General features: G+C 38.4%; 1 protein-coding gene across 1 annotated transcript; it reads left to right on the top strand.

Annotated features, from left to right (window-relative positions):
• Positions 1-13,970: 13,970 nt before the first annotated feature.
• On the top strand, positions 13,971-15,516 carry LOC104223470 (germin-like protein subfamily 1 member 17). The gene is made up of 2 exons (XM_009774919.1): positions 13,971-14,189; positions 14,756-15,516. The coding sequence occupies exons 1-2, from the start codon at positions 14,036-14,038 to the stop codon at positions 15,310-15,312; spliced, it is 711 nt and encodes a 236-aa protein (XP_009773221.1). The 5' UTR covers positions 13,971-14,035; the 3' UTR covers positions 15,313-15,516.
• Positions 15,517-16,198: the final 682 nt, after the last annotated feature.

The raw sequence follows: 16,198 nt of genomic DNA, 5'->3' as shown, positions 1-16,198 counted from the left end.
CACATAAAATGAAGTACGCGGACTTGGTCAGTCGATCCATAATCACCCAAATGGCTTGGAACTTTATTAAAGTCCGTGGGAGCCCAACTACGAAGTCCATATTGATTCGCTCCCACTTCCACTATGGAATCTCTATCTGCTGAAGCAACCCACCCGGTCTCTGGTGCTCCTACTTTACCTGCTAACAATTAAGGCATCGAGCTACAAACCCAACTATATCTTTCTTCATCCGCCTCCACCAATAGCGCTGCCTCAAATCCTGGTAAATCTTTGCCGCACCTGGATGGATGGAATATCGCGAACTATGGGCCTCCTCTAGAATCAACTCCCGAAGCCCATCAACATTAGGTACATATACCCAACTCTGCATCCTCAATACCCCGTCATCACTAATAGACACATCTCTGGCATTGCCGTGCAGAACCTTGTCTTTGAGGACGAGCAAATGAGGGTAATCATACTGACGCTCCCTGATACGATCAAATAAGGAATACCGAGAGACCACGCAAGCTAGAACCCGACTGGGCTCCAAAAGATCCAATCTTACAAACTGGCTGGCTAAGGCCTGAACATCCATCGCCATGGGCCTCTTTACTGCTGGTAAATAAGCCAAACTCTCCGCCTGGCAACTCAAATCATCGGCCACCACATTGGCCTTGCTCGGTGATACAAGATAGTGATATCATAGTCCTTCAGCAGCTCTAACAACCTCCTCTAGTGCAAATTAAGATCCTTCTGCTTGAACAGATTCTGCAAACTCCGGTGATCAATATAGATCTCACAAGGATCACCGTACAAATAATGACTCCAAATCTTCAAGGCATGATCAATAGCAGCCAACTCGAGATAATGGATGGGATAGTTCTTCTCATGTACCTTCAACTGTCTGGACGCTTAGGCAATCACCCTACCGTCTTGCATCAATACCGCTCCAAGGCCAATCCTCAAGGCATCACAATAGACAGTATAAGACCCTAAACCTATAGGCAATATCAATATTAGGGTTGTAGTTAAAACTTTCTTGAGCTTCTAGAAGCTCACCTCACACTCTTCTGTCCGCTGGAACAGAGTACCCTTCTGGGTTAGCCTGGTCATAGATAGTGCAATCGATGAAAACCCCTCGACAAATCGATGGTAATAACCCGCCAAGCCAAGAAAACTACGGATCTCTATAACTGAGGATGGTCTTGGCCAACTCTGCACTACTTCCAGTTTCTTCGGATCCACCTGTATAGCCTCACTCGATACCCCGTAGCCTAAGAATGCCACAGAATCCAACCAAAGCTCAAATTTCGAGAAATTTGCATATAACTTCTTTTCCCTCAAAGTCTGAAGCACTGTCCTCAGGTGCTACTCAAGGTCCTCCGGACTCCAGGAGTATACCAGAATATCATCAATAAAGACAACGATGAACGAGTCAAGATATGACCGGAACACATTGTGCATCAAATGCATGAAAACTAATGGGGCATTGGTCAGCCCAAATGATATAACAAGGAACTCGTAATGACCATACCAAGTCCTGAAAGTAATCTTCGAGATATCTGGCTCCCGAATCTTTAACTGATGGTAACCTGAATGCAAGTCAATCTTAAAAAACACTCTTGCACCTTGTACCTGGTCAAACAGATCATCAATACGAGGTAAAAGGAATCAGCCCTACCTGAGCTAGGGTGGTGTACATACTCACGAACTGTGCAAGAGTCTCCTAAAGAGCTAGAATAGTAGTAGCAGTAGGCATATCAGGTGCTTGGACTCTGGCTAGAGCTGCTGGTGGCTCCTCTGTGGCAGCTCGCGTGGGTGCTCGGCCGCACCACGGGCGCGACCTCGACCTCTACCTCGGCTCCAACCTCTGATGTCTCTAGTAGGGGTGCGAGCACCTGGTCATCTCCGGTAGCACGTGCACTCAACATCTGTGAGAGAATAGAAGACAGAAGTTTAGAATGGTGATACCAAAATCTCGTACGACAAGGAAATTAAATCAAGTGGAATTTTCCTAACAATTACATAGCCTCTCGTAGATAAGTACAGACGTCTCTGTACCGATCCACGAGACTCTAATAAACCTGCTTGTGATTGATGACTCGTATGAACCTAGAGCTTTGATACCAACTTGTCACGAACCATGTTCACCCTCCATGAACTATTGTGATGGCACCTAGTCTCTACGACTAGGTAAGCCTAACGATTTGCGGAAAAATAAACGAAAGATAAAAATGAGCCAAAAACTGCGGAATAAACATAAATAAAATATTTAAGATACCATATATATATTATCAAACTGAATCAACTCCCAAAACCTAGAATCTCATGATATTACAAGTTGTTGAATGACTACAAGTGTTCTAATCTCCAAAATGTCTAAACAAAAGTAAATACATGAAAGCTAAATCTAGAGGGGAGAATAGAGAGGGACTCCTCGGTCTGCGAACACGTCAAATATACCTCGAAGTCTTTGAAGATTGTGTCGCCTCACTAATGGTATATCTGAGCCGAAGAACCTCGATCTGCATATGAAAAACATGCGCAGGAAGGGCATGAGTACACCACAACGGTACTCAGTAAGTGCCACTCCTAACCTCGATCGAGTAGTGACAAGGAAGGTCAGGGCCCTACTGATTATAGATGAAAAATAAGGTGAAACATTATAGAATACGATAATGTAATTAAAGTGCTAACAGTCTATAACGAATAAAAAGTCAGAAAGAATCTAACTCGGTACACATAAATAGCAACAGGGGATCTCCCGGGATAATGTCCCGTAGTCCCAAGCGTAAATATCCAGAGGATCTCCCGGGTGTCGTCCCGTTGTCCAACTCGTAGTGCGTGGGGGTCTACCGAAATACAAATCCATAGTCCCAAATGTAAATACTCAATACTGGGGGAATCTACTGTGTGCAGTCGCGTAGTTCCAATATAAATGTGCAGGGGGATCTACAGGAATACCGATCCATAGTCCAAAAGTAAACAAATAGGGGGATCTCCCAGGATATCGTCCCTTAGTCCCAACGTAAACACACAACCATCTCAGATGAATATACAGTTCTATTCAAGAATTAAACAGGAAGTTTCTACTCTAACATACTGCACAGAGTACAAGTAGGCAATTAAGCAGGAAAGGAAATTATGTCACATAGGCATGCTTTTCCTAATCTAAACAAGAGGCTTCAAGTACAAGTATTTGCTAAAACTACAAGAAAACATGGTATTAGCTTAAGGAAAAAGGGATTTCAACAATTAGCACGTGTATGTACTCATCACCTCACGGCACTCATCAACAATTAGCACATGGCACTCATATAGCAACAATACCAAATCCTAATGGGAGTTCCCCTACACAAGGTTAGGCAAGCCACTTACCTCGAACAAGCTCAATCAACTCGAAATCACATTCTTGCCACGGGTACCCGACTCCAGATGACCCAAATCTATTCAAATCAATTGCATAAGATAAATATAACTTCAGGTAACTAATTACACTAATTAATTCGAAGCTAACACACAAAATTAAGAAAATCTCCAAATAACTCCCCTGGACCCACGTCTCGGAATCAGATAAAATTTGCAAAACTAGAATCCTTACACTCTCACGAGTTCATACATACCAAATACATCAAAATCGGACCACAAACAACCCCTTAAATCCTTAAATCGAAGTCTCCAATTTCAAACCCTAAACCCCCAATTCTAACCCTTATTCTCTATAAATTTCATGCCAAATCAGTAGAATAATACTATATAACAAGTTTGGGTTCCAAAAACCTTACCTCCTCGAAGCTCCCTAGAATTCTCTCTCAAAAACATCCCCAAAAGCTCAAAATCCGGATGAAAATGGTGAAAGAATGGGCAAAAATCGTCACTGAAAATTTATATAGGTTCTGGCCCAGGGTTTTCTCACATGCGGCCCTGGCCTCGCACCTGCAGACGCGCACCTGCAGTCCCAAGTGCGCATCTGCAAAAATCCACTTAAAGTACCGGGCCACACCTACGCTTCTTCTACCGCACCTGCGGTCTTGCAGGTATGATCAACCTATCACACATACGGATTCTTGTTTCCAAGCGCCTGGCTACATCTGCGATTCCTCCATCACTTCTGCGATCACGCACCTACGGTCCCCTAACCGCAGGTGCAGTTATGACAGAAGTTCAGTAGTTGAAACTGCTCCAAACATCTTCAAATTCTTCTGAAAATCTTACGAAATCATCCCGAGGCCCCCAGGCCACAACTAAAAATACAAACAAGTCATATACCACTATTCAAACTCGTACCAATCTTTGGAACACTCAAAACAATATCGAATCATCAAAACACCCGCGGATTCAAGCCTAAGGATTCTAAAAACTTTCAATTTCCGCTTTCGATCAAAAAGTCTATCAAACCTCGTTCGAATAACCTGCAATTTTCATACACATCCCAAATGACACGATGGACCTACTCCAACTTTTGGAATTCTATTCCGACCCCGATATCAAAATCTCACTATCGAACCGGAAACTTCAAAAATTCGACTTTTGACATTTCAAGCCTAATAAGCTACGGACCTCAGAAACACAATCCGAACACGCCCCTAAGTCTAAAATCACCCAACATAGAGAACAGAACCGACGGAATCCCATTTCAAGGCCCTCTTCACACTACTCCGGCTGCGGTCCAAATTCTAAAGCTTAAGCTCTCATTTAGGGATGAAGTATTCCAAAACACCCCCGAAACTCCAAATGAATCTTCCCGGCAAGTCACAATTGCAGAAATAAACACGGGTAAAACATCTAATAGGGGATCAGGGCGTTAATTCTTAAAACGACCGGCCGGTTCGTTACAATAATAAATAATACTTTATAGTCTAGTTTGACAAAATAATTACTCAATAAAATTTGGAAAAGTATATGACTTTTATTTTGGACCATTTAATTTTATCTTTTGGGCCTAGAAGATAACGAAAGGAATTTTTGAATAATTAATCGGCTGGATTCATTATTTATTTTTTCTAGGCGGTAAACATAAATTATATTTTGATTATATATGATTTATACATATTATTTAGGGAAAATTACGCGACACATCAAACATTTACATTGTATTTATCATTCGTAGCTATACTTTCAGCAAATTTATCATTCATAGATGTATTTGCATTTTATAGCAAATTCATTAAATAAGAAATTAATTGTTATAAACTAAAATAAGAGAGCAACAAGCTCTCGTAGCTTAGTTGATTAGAGAGCCCACTTGGTTATCAGAGGTCTTGAGTTCGACTCTCAACAAGAATATTTTATTTTTCTGTATTTCTGTATTTTACCTTAATTGTATTCGTTGGGCATAAAAATACAGTTGATACAAGTTGTAACCGTGTATACACCCTTTGTATCCTGTGTATACACCCATGTATACATTCAATACAAGTTGTATCCTTGTATACACCCTTGCATTTCGCTTTGGTTATAGTTGATACATATTGTTTTCGTTGCACAAATGAATACAATTGTGCAAACAGATATAGTTGACATATGTCACGACCCAATTTCATTATGGGTCATGATGGCACCCAACACCGTTGTCGGGCAAGCCAACCCAAATATATTAGTGTGTCCTCATTTTTACTTTACCAAAACAACTCCAGCATTTTCTTAATTGAATTTGAACAAGTGATAATTAGCAACTTAAGTAATAGATATACAACCCAAAAGAATAGTCTACCAATGTGTGTACCAAGACCTGGTGTCACAAGTATATGGTCATCTAGTAGAATATACAAAAGAATAAGTCTATCCTACTGTCTGAAATAGAATAGACAGTCAAAACCAAAAGAGACTCCATCACGCTGTTGTATGGCATAGGAAGGGAGCAGCTCACCGTGGAATCTCGGCCTACTATCAAGGATGCGCACCAGACGGATAGCCAGATGTACCTGCTTCAGATCCTGTACAATTAAGTACATAAGTGAAGTATGAGTACATAAACAATATGTACCCAGTAAGTAGCTAGTCTAACCTCGGAGAAGTAGTGACGAGGGGTCTGCTTGACACTTAATAGGGTCAAAAATAGTATAATTTAAGTGTTATACTAAGCATGAATGTCATGAATAAATAACAAATTTATAGCAGGAAATGATTGGTTCTTTTTTAGATAATACCTCAGATAACAATTTCCCTTTAAAGGCATTTGAGATAGTTCAAATCACAAAATAATACCAAACAAGAAGCATGCGCAAATAGTGTCGAGATCGTACGGCCCGATCCAACATAAAAATAAACTGTGCACTGCTGAAGGGTCGAACGGCGCGAACCATATATACATCTATTATCTCGCTCGTGAATCATACATGTGACATGGTCAAATAGAATTAAACACCACAAAAAGTCAAGCAGGAATTTATCAGGGAAGCAAGTACTCAAAGAAAGGTCAACTTCTCTTTAAATGGTCAAGAAAAATGATGTTCCTCTTTATAAATCCGTTTACCACATTCAACATGATTTAAGCAATCTACATTGACGATAAAGTTACAAGAATAACATATAAAAAAACTTTTGGGTCCTATACTACCCGGACTTAAGCATAATAATCGCTATGCACGGACTCTCGTCACTTTGTGCGTACGTAGCTCCCGCATTTAGTGGCAATTATTCAATTGTTTCACCTATGAGACAATTCCCTTTTACAAGGTTAGAAAGGAGACTCATCTCGCTTCAATGATTACTTTCAATGTCAAGAACATGCTCAAACCCTCAATTTGGAGCCGAACGATCCAAAACTAATTAAACGGGGTAAGAACTAGTCAATACATGCTCAAGAGTTCATATTTCAACTATTAAAGTAATTCCCCAACCCTAAATACAAGTTTCCTAAAATCCATCCCTAGGCACACGTGCTCGGATTCTGAAAATATTTTAGGGAAGTTGTTACTCATAACCTAAGGATTAATAATATATGATTTTTACTTTATTCTATAACAAATTTCGTGGTTAAATCTTGTTTTTATCAAAACTCTAGGTTTTACTCTAATCTCATGATTTTTCACCAATCTTTATGTGTTAATCTAACCAAAACCAAAATTTTAAACTCAAATTAAGTAGGTATAACTTACCTCTCAATGCTAGGTGGAAATCCATTCTTTGGAAGCTCCCAAATCGCCCAAACAATGAAGGAAATATGTCAAAAATAACACATTCCTGTATTAAATGAAGGCACTGCCTTCAGCGATTTTTGCATCTGCGGTTAAGGGACCGCATCTACGGTCACACTTCTGCGAGGGGTAGCCCGCATCTGCGGAGTTGGGCTGGAGCTGGCTGGGACCGCTCTTGCGGTTCCGCTTCTGCGGAAATGGAGCCGCATCTGCGGTTCCTGGGCTCCTTCCCCTTGGCCACACCTGCGAGAGCTCGACCGCTCCTGGGCTCCTTCTAGAAAGCAAAACGACCGGTAGGGTTGTTACAACATAGGTTGTACTCGTTGCGTGTTTGAATACAAGTGATACAAGTTAGTAAAAACTGAATAGTAGCTACGAATGGTAGCTAGGCAAACTATAGTTACTAGGCTCTAAACTATAGTGGTTTATGAAAATTACTCATATTTATGAATTAAAATTATTTTTATTTTAAGCAGTTGAATGGACGACTATTTCAGTTAATTCAAGTATGTGTCTTGACCCAAAAAGAAGAAAAAAGGAAAAAGAAAAAAGTAATTGTCACGACCCTAAACTCAGACCCGATCGTGATGTCGCCTCTCTTGAAGACAATGCTATCCGACACAAACCCCCCAATTTGATTAACAAATATAGCCCGACATCGGGTTGTCACCAGTCATGAGCATCTAACACAAGTCTAGGAATATAGAAAAGGGAGTACACAATATATTACAAAATCCAGTACAAGGGAAAGAAATAATGATAGGAGGGAGAAACACTGGGCTACGAATGCCGAGCAGCTACCTAGTGGACTCCGAAATCTGCTAGAAGCTATCAACCCTCGCTAGCAACACCTGAAGCTCCTAAATCTGCACACAGGGTGCAGGGAGTAAAGTAAGTACTCCAACTCAGTGAATAATAACAATAACTGAAGACTGAGCGATAAGAAATCACATAAAAACATAATAACATGCTATAAAGAGGCAGAGTAAAACTAATAAAGTGCAATAAAATAGTGAAATCTCATAAAACACCTTAGTTCACTATAAGCTTCTTTAAAACGCTTTTTTATCAGTTAGACAAGTAAATGAAGGCAGCTAGGAAAGATAAACGCATAAAAATCTGCCCCTCGGGCACAATGTCAATAGAATCATCCCCTCGGGCAATAACATGGAACAACACCAGCCCTTCGGGATATATCTCATATCACAATAGGTACCCGCGCTCACTAGGGGTGTACAGACTCCAGGAGGGGCCCCTTACGGCCCAAGCACAATATCAAGCCATCTCGTGGCATAATCAATAGGCTCTCGGCCTCATATCAAGCCACCTCGTGGCGTACAACTCAGGCCCTAGGCCTCATAATCATAATCAGTACAACACTGCTGTGGCGTGCAACCCGATCCCATAATAATCCTCACAACACAGGCCCTCGGTGCTACTCAGTCAGAAATCTCTAAAAGGCACACGGGCACAGTAAAATATGACGCTTAGCCCAAAATATCATTTAAAGTGTTTAAACAAAGTAAACATGGTTGAGTTATGAAAACAGTATAATATAGCATGACTAAGTACAAATATGAAATCAAATCAGTGAGATCCCCTAAGGATCCAAATAGTTGGCACGAGGCCCAAATATGGCATTCAGCCCACATATGATGATAACAAACAATTTCCAATCAAATACGTGGTAAAACAGTCATACGGGATGGACTAAGTCACAAAACCCCAACGGTACATGACTCCACGCTCGTCATCTAACGTGTTCTTCACCTCAAAATAGCACGACGATGTGAAATTCGGGGTTTCATACCCTCAGGACAACATTTACAATCATTACTCACCTCTGTCCGGTCCAAACTCTAGCAGCGATGCCTTTGCCTCTCGAATCGGCCTCCGGATGCTCCAAATCTAACCAAAATTATTGCAAAACCATCAAAATATGCTAAGGAAACAAAGCCCACTCGAAAGAAATCAAATTACAACACAAATCCCGAAATTGGCCAAACCCGACCCCTGAGTCCGCGTCTCGAATTCCGATAAAAATTACATCAATAGACTCTTTATCACTCCCCGAGTTCATTCATATCAAAATCACCAAAATCCAACCACAAACGACCCCTCAAATCCCAAATTCTAGGTCTCCAATTACAAGCCCTAGTTCTTCGATATTAGGCTTAAATTCCATGATTAATTAGGTAGAAAACACATTAGGATTGAGTATTAAGTCCATAAATCTTACCCTCCAAGTGTTCCCCCTTGATTCCCTCTTCAATCCCCTTCAAAAAGCTTCAAAATCGCCCAACAATGGAGGAACTTATACCCAAAATCGCGGAAATGAGCTTTTAAAACATTCTACTGAGGCATTCAAAACCTTCTTCGCGAACGTGAGGCACAAACTTAAGTTGACCAAAATTCCCTCTTACACGAATGCGACAACCCCTCACGAACACGAAATCTTAACTTTATTACACACCGCGAATGCAACACTCCACCCGTGAACGCGAAGAGCAAACCAACCTGGACCCAGCTGCTCACCTTACTTCTACGCGAACGCGGCATGCACCTCGCGAATGTGATGACCATGAGCCTCAACCCTTCGTGATTGCAGGACCCCCTTCATGAACGTGAAGGCCAACTTCACAGCCTCCCAGCCTAAATTTTCGCGAACGCGAGGGCCTACTTGTGAATGCGAAGGTCAATTGTCTACAACATACACAACAATTTCTCTACAACTTTCCACAACATGAAATAGTCCGTTTGACCACCCGAAACTCACCTGAGGCCCTCGGAACCTCAACCAAACATTCCAACATATGCCATAACATCATTCAAACTTATTCCAACCTTCAGAACGCTAAAAACAACATCATAACACCAAATTCGCATCGAATTCAAGCCTAAGAATTCCAAAATCTTCTAAATTCCTCTTTCGATCAAAAAGTCTATCAAACCACGTCCGAATGACCTAAAAGTTTGCACACACATCCCAAATAGCACAACGGACCTACTTCAACTTCCGGAATTCCATTCTGACTCCTATACCAAAATCTCACCTATCTACCGGAAAACGCCAAAATTCTAATTTTGCCAATTCAAGCCTAAATCTACTCCGGACCTCCAAAATACATTCCGATCATGCTGCTAAGTCCCAAATCACCTCCCGAAGCTATCCCAACCATCGAAACTCCCATCCGATCCCTTTAGCACATAAGTCAACATCCGATTGACTTTTCCAACTTAAGCTTCCTCAAAAGAGACTAAGTGTCTCAAACCTTACAAAAACCTCTCCGAACCCGAGCCAACTAACTTGGTAATACAAAAATACAGTTGAACAAGGCAATAATAAGAAGAAATGGGGAAAACGGAGTGATAACTCATGAAACAACCGGCCGGGTCGTTACAGAAATGAATTGCTATCATTTCAGTAATTTCGTGGGGCACCCTATTTGTTCATCCTCATTTAACATGTACCCACTTTTTTCTAAAAAGTTTAACTGGTACCCAATTTTTGTGTAATTTCAGATACCCACACTTTTCTCTTCTTCTCCGTTGCGGCTCTTTCTTCTCTGTATTCATTTCACATGTATCTTGGAGCTTCTCTACTGCTTTATTCTTCTTTGTATTCATGTCCCATATATCCAAGAGCCGTTCAATTTTTTCTTCTTCTTAGTTGCAAAGTACCATTGTAGGTGTTTAGGGTTTCTTCTTTTTCTTCTTCTTAGTTGCAAAATAAATTTGTTAGATTACTGTTATTTTGATATATGATGATTGAGATCGTTCTTTATGATATTTGAAAGTAATGTTTCAAATTGAGCTCATTTGGAGTAGATTTTGCTATTTAATCGATTGTTTGATTGTTGAAATTCGAAGAACAAGTTTATATTTTAGAACTTAAGATTCTATTTTTGAAGTTGCATTGAAGAAATATAACTACTTAAGATCCGAACTTTCTAAAGTTGCATTTGAAATATAGAAGAACCTAATTTTTTTTAATTCTGAAGTTGCATTGAAGAGATAAAACTACTTAAGATCTGAATTTTCTGAAGTTGTATTTGAAAGATAGAAGAATTTAAGACTTGATTTCTGAAGTTGCATTGAAAGATAGAGCTACTTAAGATTCGAATTTTCTAAAGCTGCATTTAAAAGAAAAAAGGACTTAAAATTTGATTTCTCAATTTGCATTGAAAAGATTTAACCACTTCATATCCCAATGGATAAATTTTATAATTTTCTTTTTGCAATGTGGGTATAATTGAAGAGATATAGCTATTTCTGATACCCACCTAAACTTTACCTACTATAACGACAACCTACACATTAAGGTAATTTTACAGTTATATTGGGTAAATATTTGTGACCTTGTGATGATAGGCTATGAACTCATATTTTTATCTATATTTTTCACTCTATTTACTACACTTTGATTGTATTTAAACCTAATTATTAGTACTTTGTACTTATTACATGTGCTATAGTGTAGGATGTTATTTCGAGTTGAGAAGCAAGTTTAGAGCTAAAATGGATGGATTTCATTTTGAAATCTGAGTAGAAGCCCAAAGAATTAAGAGGAAAGTGTGTTCAGGGTTCAAGGATCAAGTCTGAATGTTAAAATTGAAAACAAATAGTTACTCTAGAAAAAATGCAGTAGCACGCCCCAGGTGCGATGTGGGGCGCTGGTTACTAGTTGCAGGGTAGAAAGAATCAAGTCTCTGAACTTTCCCATTGGCGCGGCGCATGAGGCGACGTGGGATGCGCTGCGCCTGTGTATTTTACTTAGAGTAATTTCCCACTTTTGCTTGAAAAGAGTAGTTTCATTCGGACCCGCACACGGTATAAATACATCAAAAATATGATTTTGAGACGACTTTTGACCTACGGAGGATTGAAAGAGCACCGGAAGCTTCAAGACACAAGAATTCGTCATCTTTTCACCAATTCAATACGGGAGTTTGGATTGTAACGTTGGATTGATGTTTTCGTATTCTTTAGGCCTATTTATGATGACTTCCTTCATGATTATGGAGTAGTTTATCTCAGGGTTTGATATGAGTTGGTGACTTTGTTATCTATAAATTTAATTATTGGTTGATTGCTTGAATTTGTTGGAGGAGATTTAACTATAGTTGTGATTTTATCCAATATCGTGTTCAATCAGAAGAGGAGCATAATGTCAAATATTGTTGCAACACATGCCTTAATTTATTTTGGTGCTTATTTAATGTAATCGAAAGAGCTTTGTGATCTACCATTTTAATTAAGATTATGAAATATTCGCGAGAAGTTTCTCTTAGATCATTCCTACCAATAGATTCTTGTAAGTTTCACCGCACTTCACTTTAGCTTATTTGAAAGTTCCAAATTTAATCGAGAGAGAAATTTGAATCGGAAGTCTAAGCGAATCACCTATTGAATTCGTGAGAATCGATTGACCTTTAAAAGTGAAATATAACAGTGTCAAAATCAGAAAAATAACCTTGCACCTATCATGTCGAAACCCTTATTTAATTTCTCACACCAATAACAATCAATTATGCTAATCACTAGTTCTTTGCAATCAATTGTGCGTTTGATTTTTTTAGTTAATTGTAGTTTGTACTTATCCCAGATCAAAGTATTGAATATCCTGAGTGGCAAGCAACTAGAAATTATTCGAACATTGTTTAAATTCAATTTCTGTGAAAACGATAATTAAACTGTACTATTTTTGACTAACGAGCATCAATTCGTATTGTGTTTTACGCTCATCACCTTGTTGTTACAATATATTAATTTTGTAATATTAATGTTATAGTGGATAAAGTTCAATTATTCAACATAACAAGAGATAGTTTTATAACTTTAATGTTCTAGTGGTAATTAAAGTTAAGTTACTTTAGTGTGACGAACCAAATAATTTTATGACTTTGCTATTATAGTGAATTAAGTTTGATCATCACACGTAAAATTAACTCGTAAATAATATTGCTATGTTCGGATGCTGCTAGGAGTTCCCTGCACATTTGAATCATATTAAGATGATAACATGCATATTTGTAGGCGAAGATGCAATCATACTATTAGCAAATAAGAAATCATGACAACATGCTAGATTAACAATTCAATCGTAGACTTTTCTCATTTTTTTCCAATTCAAAGTCTAAATTTTGATGCAAAATGTACCAATTGACTAAAATTTGATTGTTTGTTAAGGCAATTCTATTGTTAACCCACTTTCTTGAATGAGTTAATTAGTTACATACACAATTATTTTGAAGATTTTTTAAATTATCAGATTACTTCTATCTGTTATAACAAACAACTTATTTTATTCTTAATATTATAGATTCCACGTTATAAGGAGGTTTATTTGTGAATATTCATTAATTTTGGTGGCACGAGCGTACGCAGGATTTTTGATAAGCAATATCAAAATTTGAAAAACTAAATGAATGAAAAATCATTATAATGAAAAGTGGTGTCATTTTTTTATATTTATACCAATATTTTTATTTCGTATACTATCCATATATACATATTTAATAAAAATTACGACAAAGCGGTGTCACGCGACATCGCTCGCCGCATGTGTATATAACTTTAACTTCTGAATGAACATGTACATTCACCATGTGCTGAGAGTTGTGAAATTGACTGTTGACTGTTGATTAGAGATAAAACAGATCACAAGGTTCTGGATTAATAGTTACTTCTTGATCAACTTGAACCTGCTTGTATTTTAATATGAGAAATTACCTTGACTTTCCTTTTTAACAAATGGAAGCAAAAATATTATAAATGACTAAGACGGAAACAAGATGTTAACAATTGACCAGATCGAACTATAAGTTATAGACTCCTCAGCTGGTTGTTTCGTAAAAGAAAAAAAAGTATAACACGCTAACTCCTTACCAAACAAACAATTGTTTCCAAATTTAATGAAAGTAGACTTTGCTATAACAATGAGCATGAGCTGGTTAATAACAACTTTAGTAGCCATTGCTGCTTTTTTTTCTTCCCAATTAGCTTATGCCTATGATCTCAATCCTCTACAAGACATATGTGTTGGAGTTAAAGACACTAACGCTTCTGGTAAATCATATCCTTCTATAGTCAGGAAAGCTTTTTTACCGAATTTCTTCTTTTTCCTATTTTATACAATATTGTATGTTATATTATAGTGTTGATAAAAGCATGTATCGCTTCGTCGCTTCATAGGTGAAGCCATGCACTTCAAAGAAATATGTGCTTCAAATAATGACGCGCATAATTATCCCAAATGAGAATCAGTCGGTTCCTCGAAATTTCAAATTTGAGAAGTTGGACTAATATTGACATTATTATAAATTGCATGCTGAAACAAGTTATTCTCATTGCAAATTGATTCTATATAGTAGTAGTAAATTCATATATGTTTGGTACTTATCCAAAAATTGTGCACTTCACTAAACTAAAGAAGCATGTGCTCAGAGGCGGACCACGTGTAAGGGTGAGGGGACACCCACATATATATATATGTACACATCCTTTTCAAGCCTCATGGACCTTGTTGTTGTTGTTTTTTGTTTCCTTTTCCCTTTTAAGCACTTTATATATAATTACTGTTTAGCTCATAAACTATGAATAATTTTCTAGCTTCATTGCATTAACTTGTGCAGTTTTCGTGAATGGAAAGATTTGCAAAGACCCAAAGCTAGCCACAACAGATGATTTCTTTGCTTCAGGACTTAACGTAAGTGGAAATATAGTTCGGGCTAAGTTTGGTTATTCTGTAACTGTTGTGGATGTAAACACAATGCCTGGACTCAACACTCTTGGTATTTCTTTCATTCGTGCTGACATTGAGCCACGTGGCCTTATTCCACTACACACACACCAACGAGCTACTGAGCTCATAACTATATTGGAAGGAACTATTTATGCTGGATTTCTTCTCCCTGATTCTCCAAACATCTTTAAGAGTCGTCTCTTCTCGAAAATTTTGAATCCTGGCGACGTGTTTGTGATCCCACAGGGGCTTATACATTTCCAGTATAACGTGGGAAACAAAAAGGCTACAGTACTCGCTTCTTTCAACAGTCAAAATCCTGGATTTGTCATGATTCCTTATTCAATCTTTGCTTCGGATCCGCCTATTCTCGATGATGTTCTTGCCAAAGGTTTTCAGCTTGATAAGAAAGTGATTAAACAACTCCAAAAAAAGTTCTCTGATTAGTGTATTACTATCACTGTGTTTTCCAAAAGTTGTGTGCGACTGCTCACTGGCGATTTGTAATAAGTGCTGGAAAACTTTTCTCTAAGTTTAACACTGTTCGTTGTATTTGTCCATCCGTTTAATGTAAATTTAAAATATTTGAAGAATCTCTGTAGATCTGTAACCAGTAGATTCTTGCTTATATAATAAAAATAAGTAATAATATCCTGTGTCTTTTAGTAGCTTTTCTACAACTTCCTTTATCTGATAATGGGTAACAGATTTCTGTCGCAGTTAGAGCTGGAAGTATTCATTATGTATAATACCAAAGAGTCTGAGAATTTATAGTCTTTTATTTTATGTAATCATCCAGTGTATAATTTGGTATTCAGACTCGATTAATTTAGATTCGTATTGCGTAAAAATCATTAAATATTGGATAACGCCAACGTCTTGCCTATAACAAGGCCCACAAGGGGGTTGGTGGCCGGGTCAGACTTATGGTTGAACATGACGCCTATTTGGTGGGCTTGGTTAATCAATAAAGTTGTGCCTTGCTATCAGCTACAACTTTTGGCATGATGGTGAGTGTTTGATTCTAACAAGTGGTATCAAAGCCAAGATCATGAGTTTGATTCCCAAGAGCAACATGCTGCATAAGGCAAGTGTTGGGAGGGATTATTGGATAACACCAGTATCCTGCGTATGGCAAGGCCCGCGAGGGGAATGGGTGGCCCGGGTCGGAGACATGATCGAACATGAGCTTGCTTGGCGGGCTTGGTTAAGAAATAAATTATTGCCCTTGCTTTTTGGCATGACGGTGAGTGCTTGATCCTAAGAAGATTAAAGGGGAAATGCTTCATATCAGGAAATTTTCAATTTTCAGTACTTAAATTCAAAATCTCTG

Source organism: Nicotiana sylvestris, chromosome 1, assembly GCF_000393655.2.
Source record: "Nicotiana sylvestris chromosome 1, ASM39365v2, whole genome shotgun sequence".
NCBI classification, from domain to species: Eukaryota; Viridiplantae; Streptophyta; class Magnoliopsida; order Solanales; family Solanaceae; genus Nicotiana; species Nicotiana sylvestris.
Note: the sequence above shows the minus strand (reverse complement) of the source record. Positions and strands in the feature narration are given on the sequence as shown.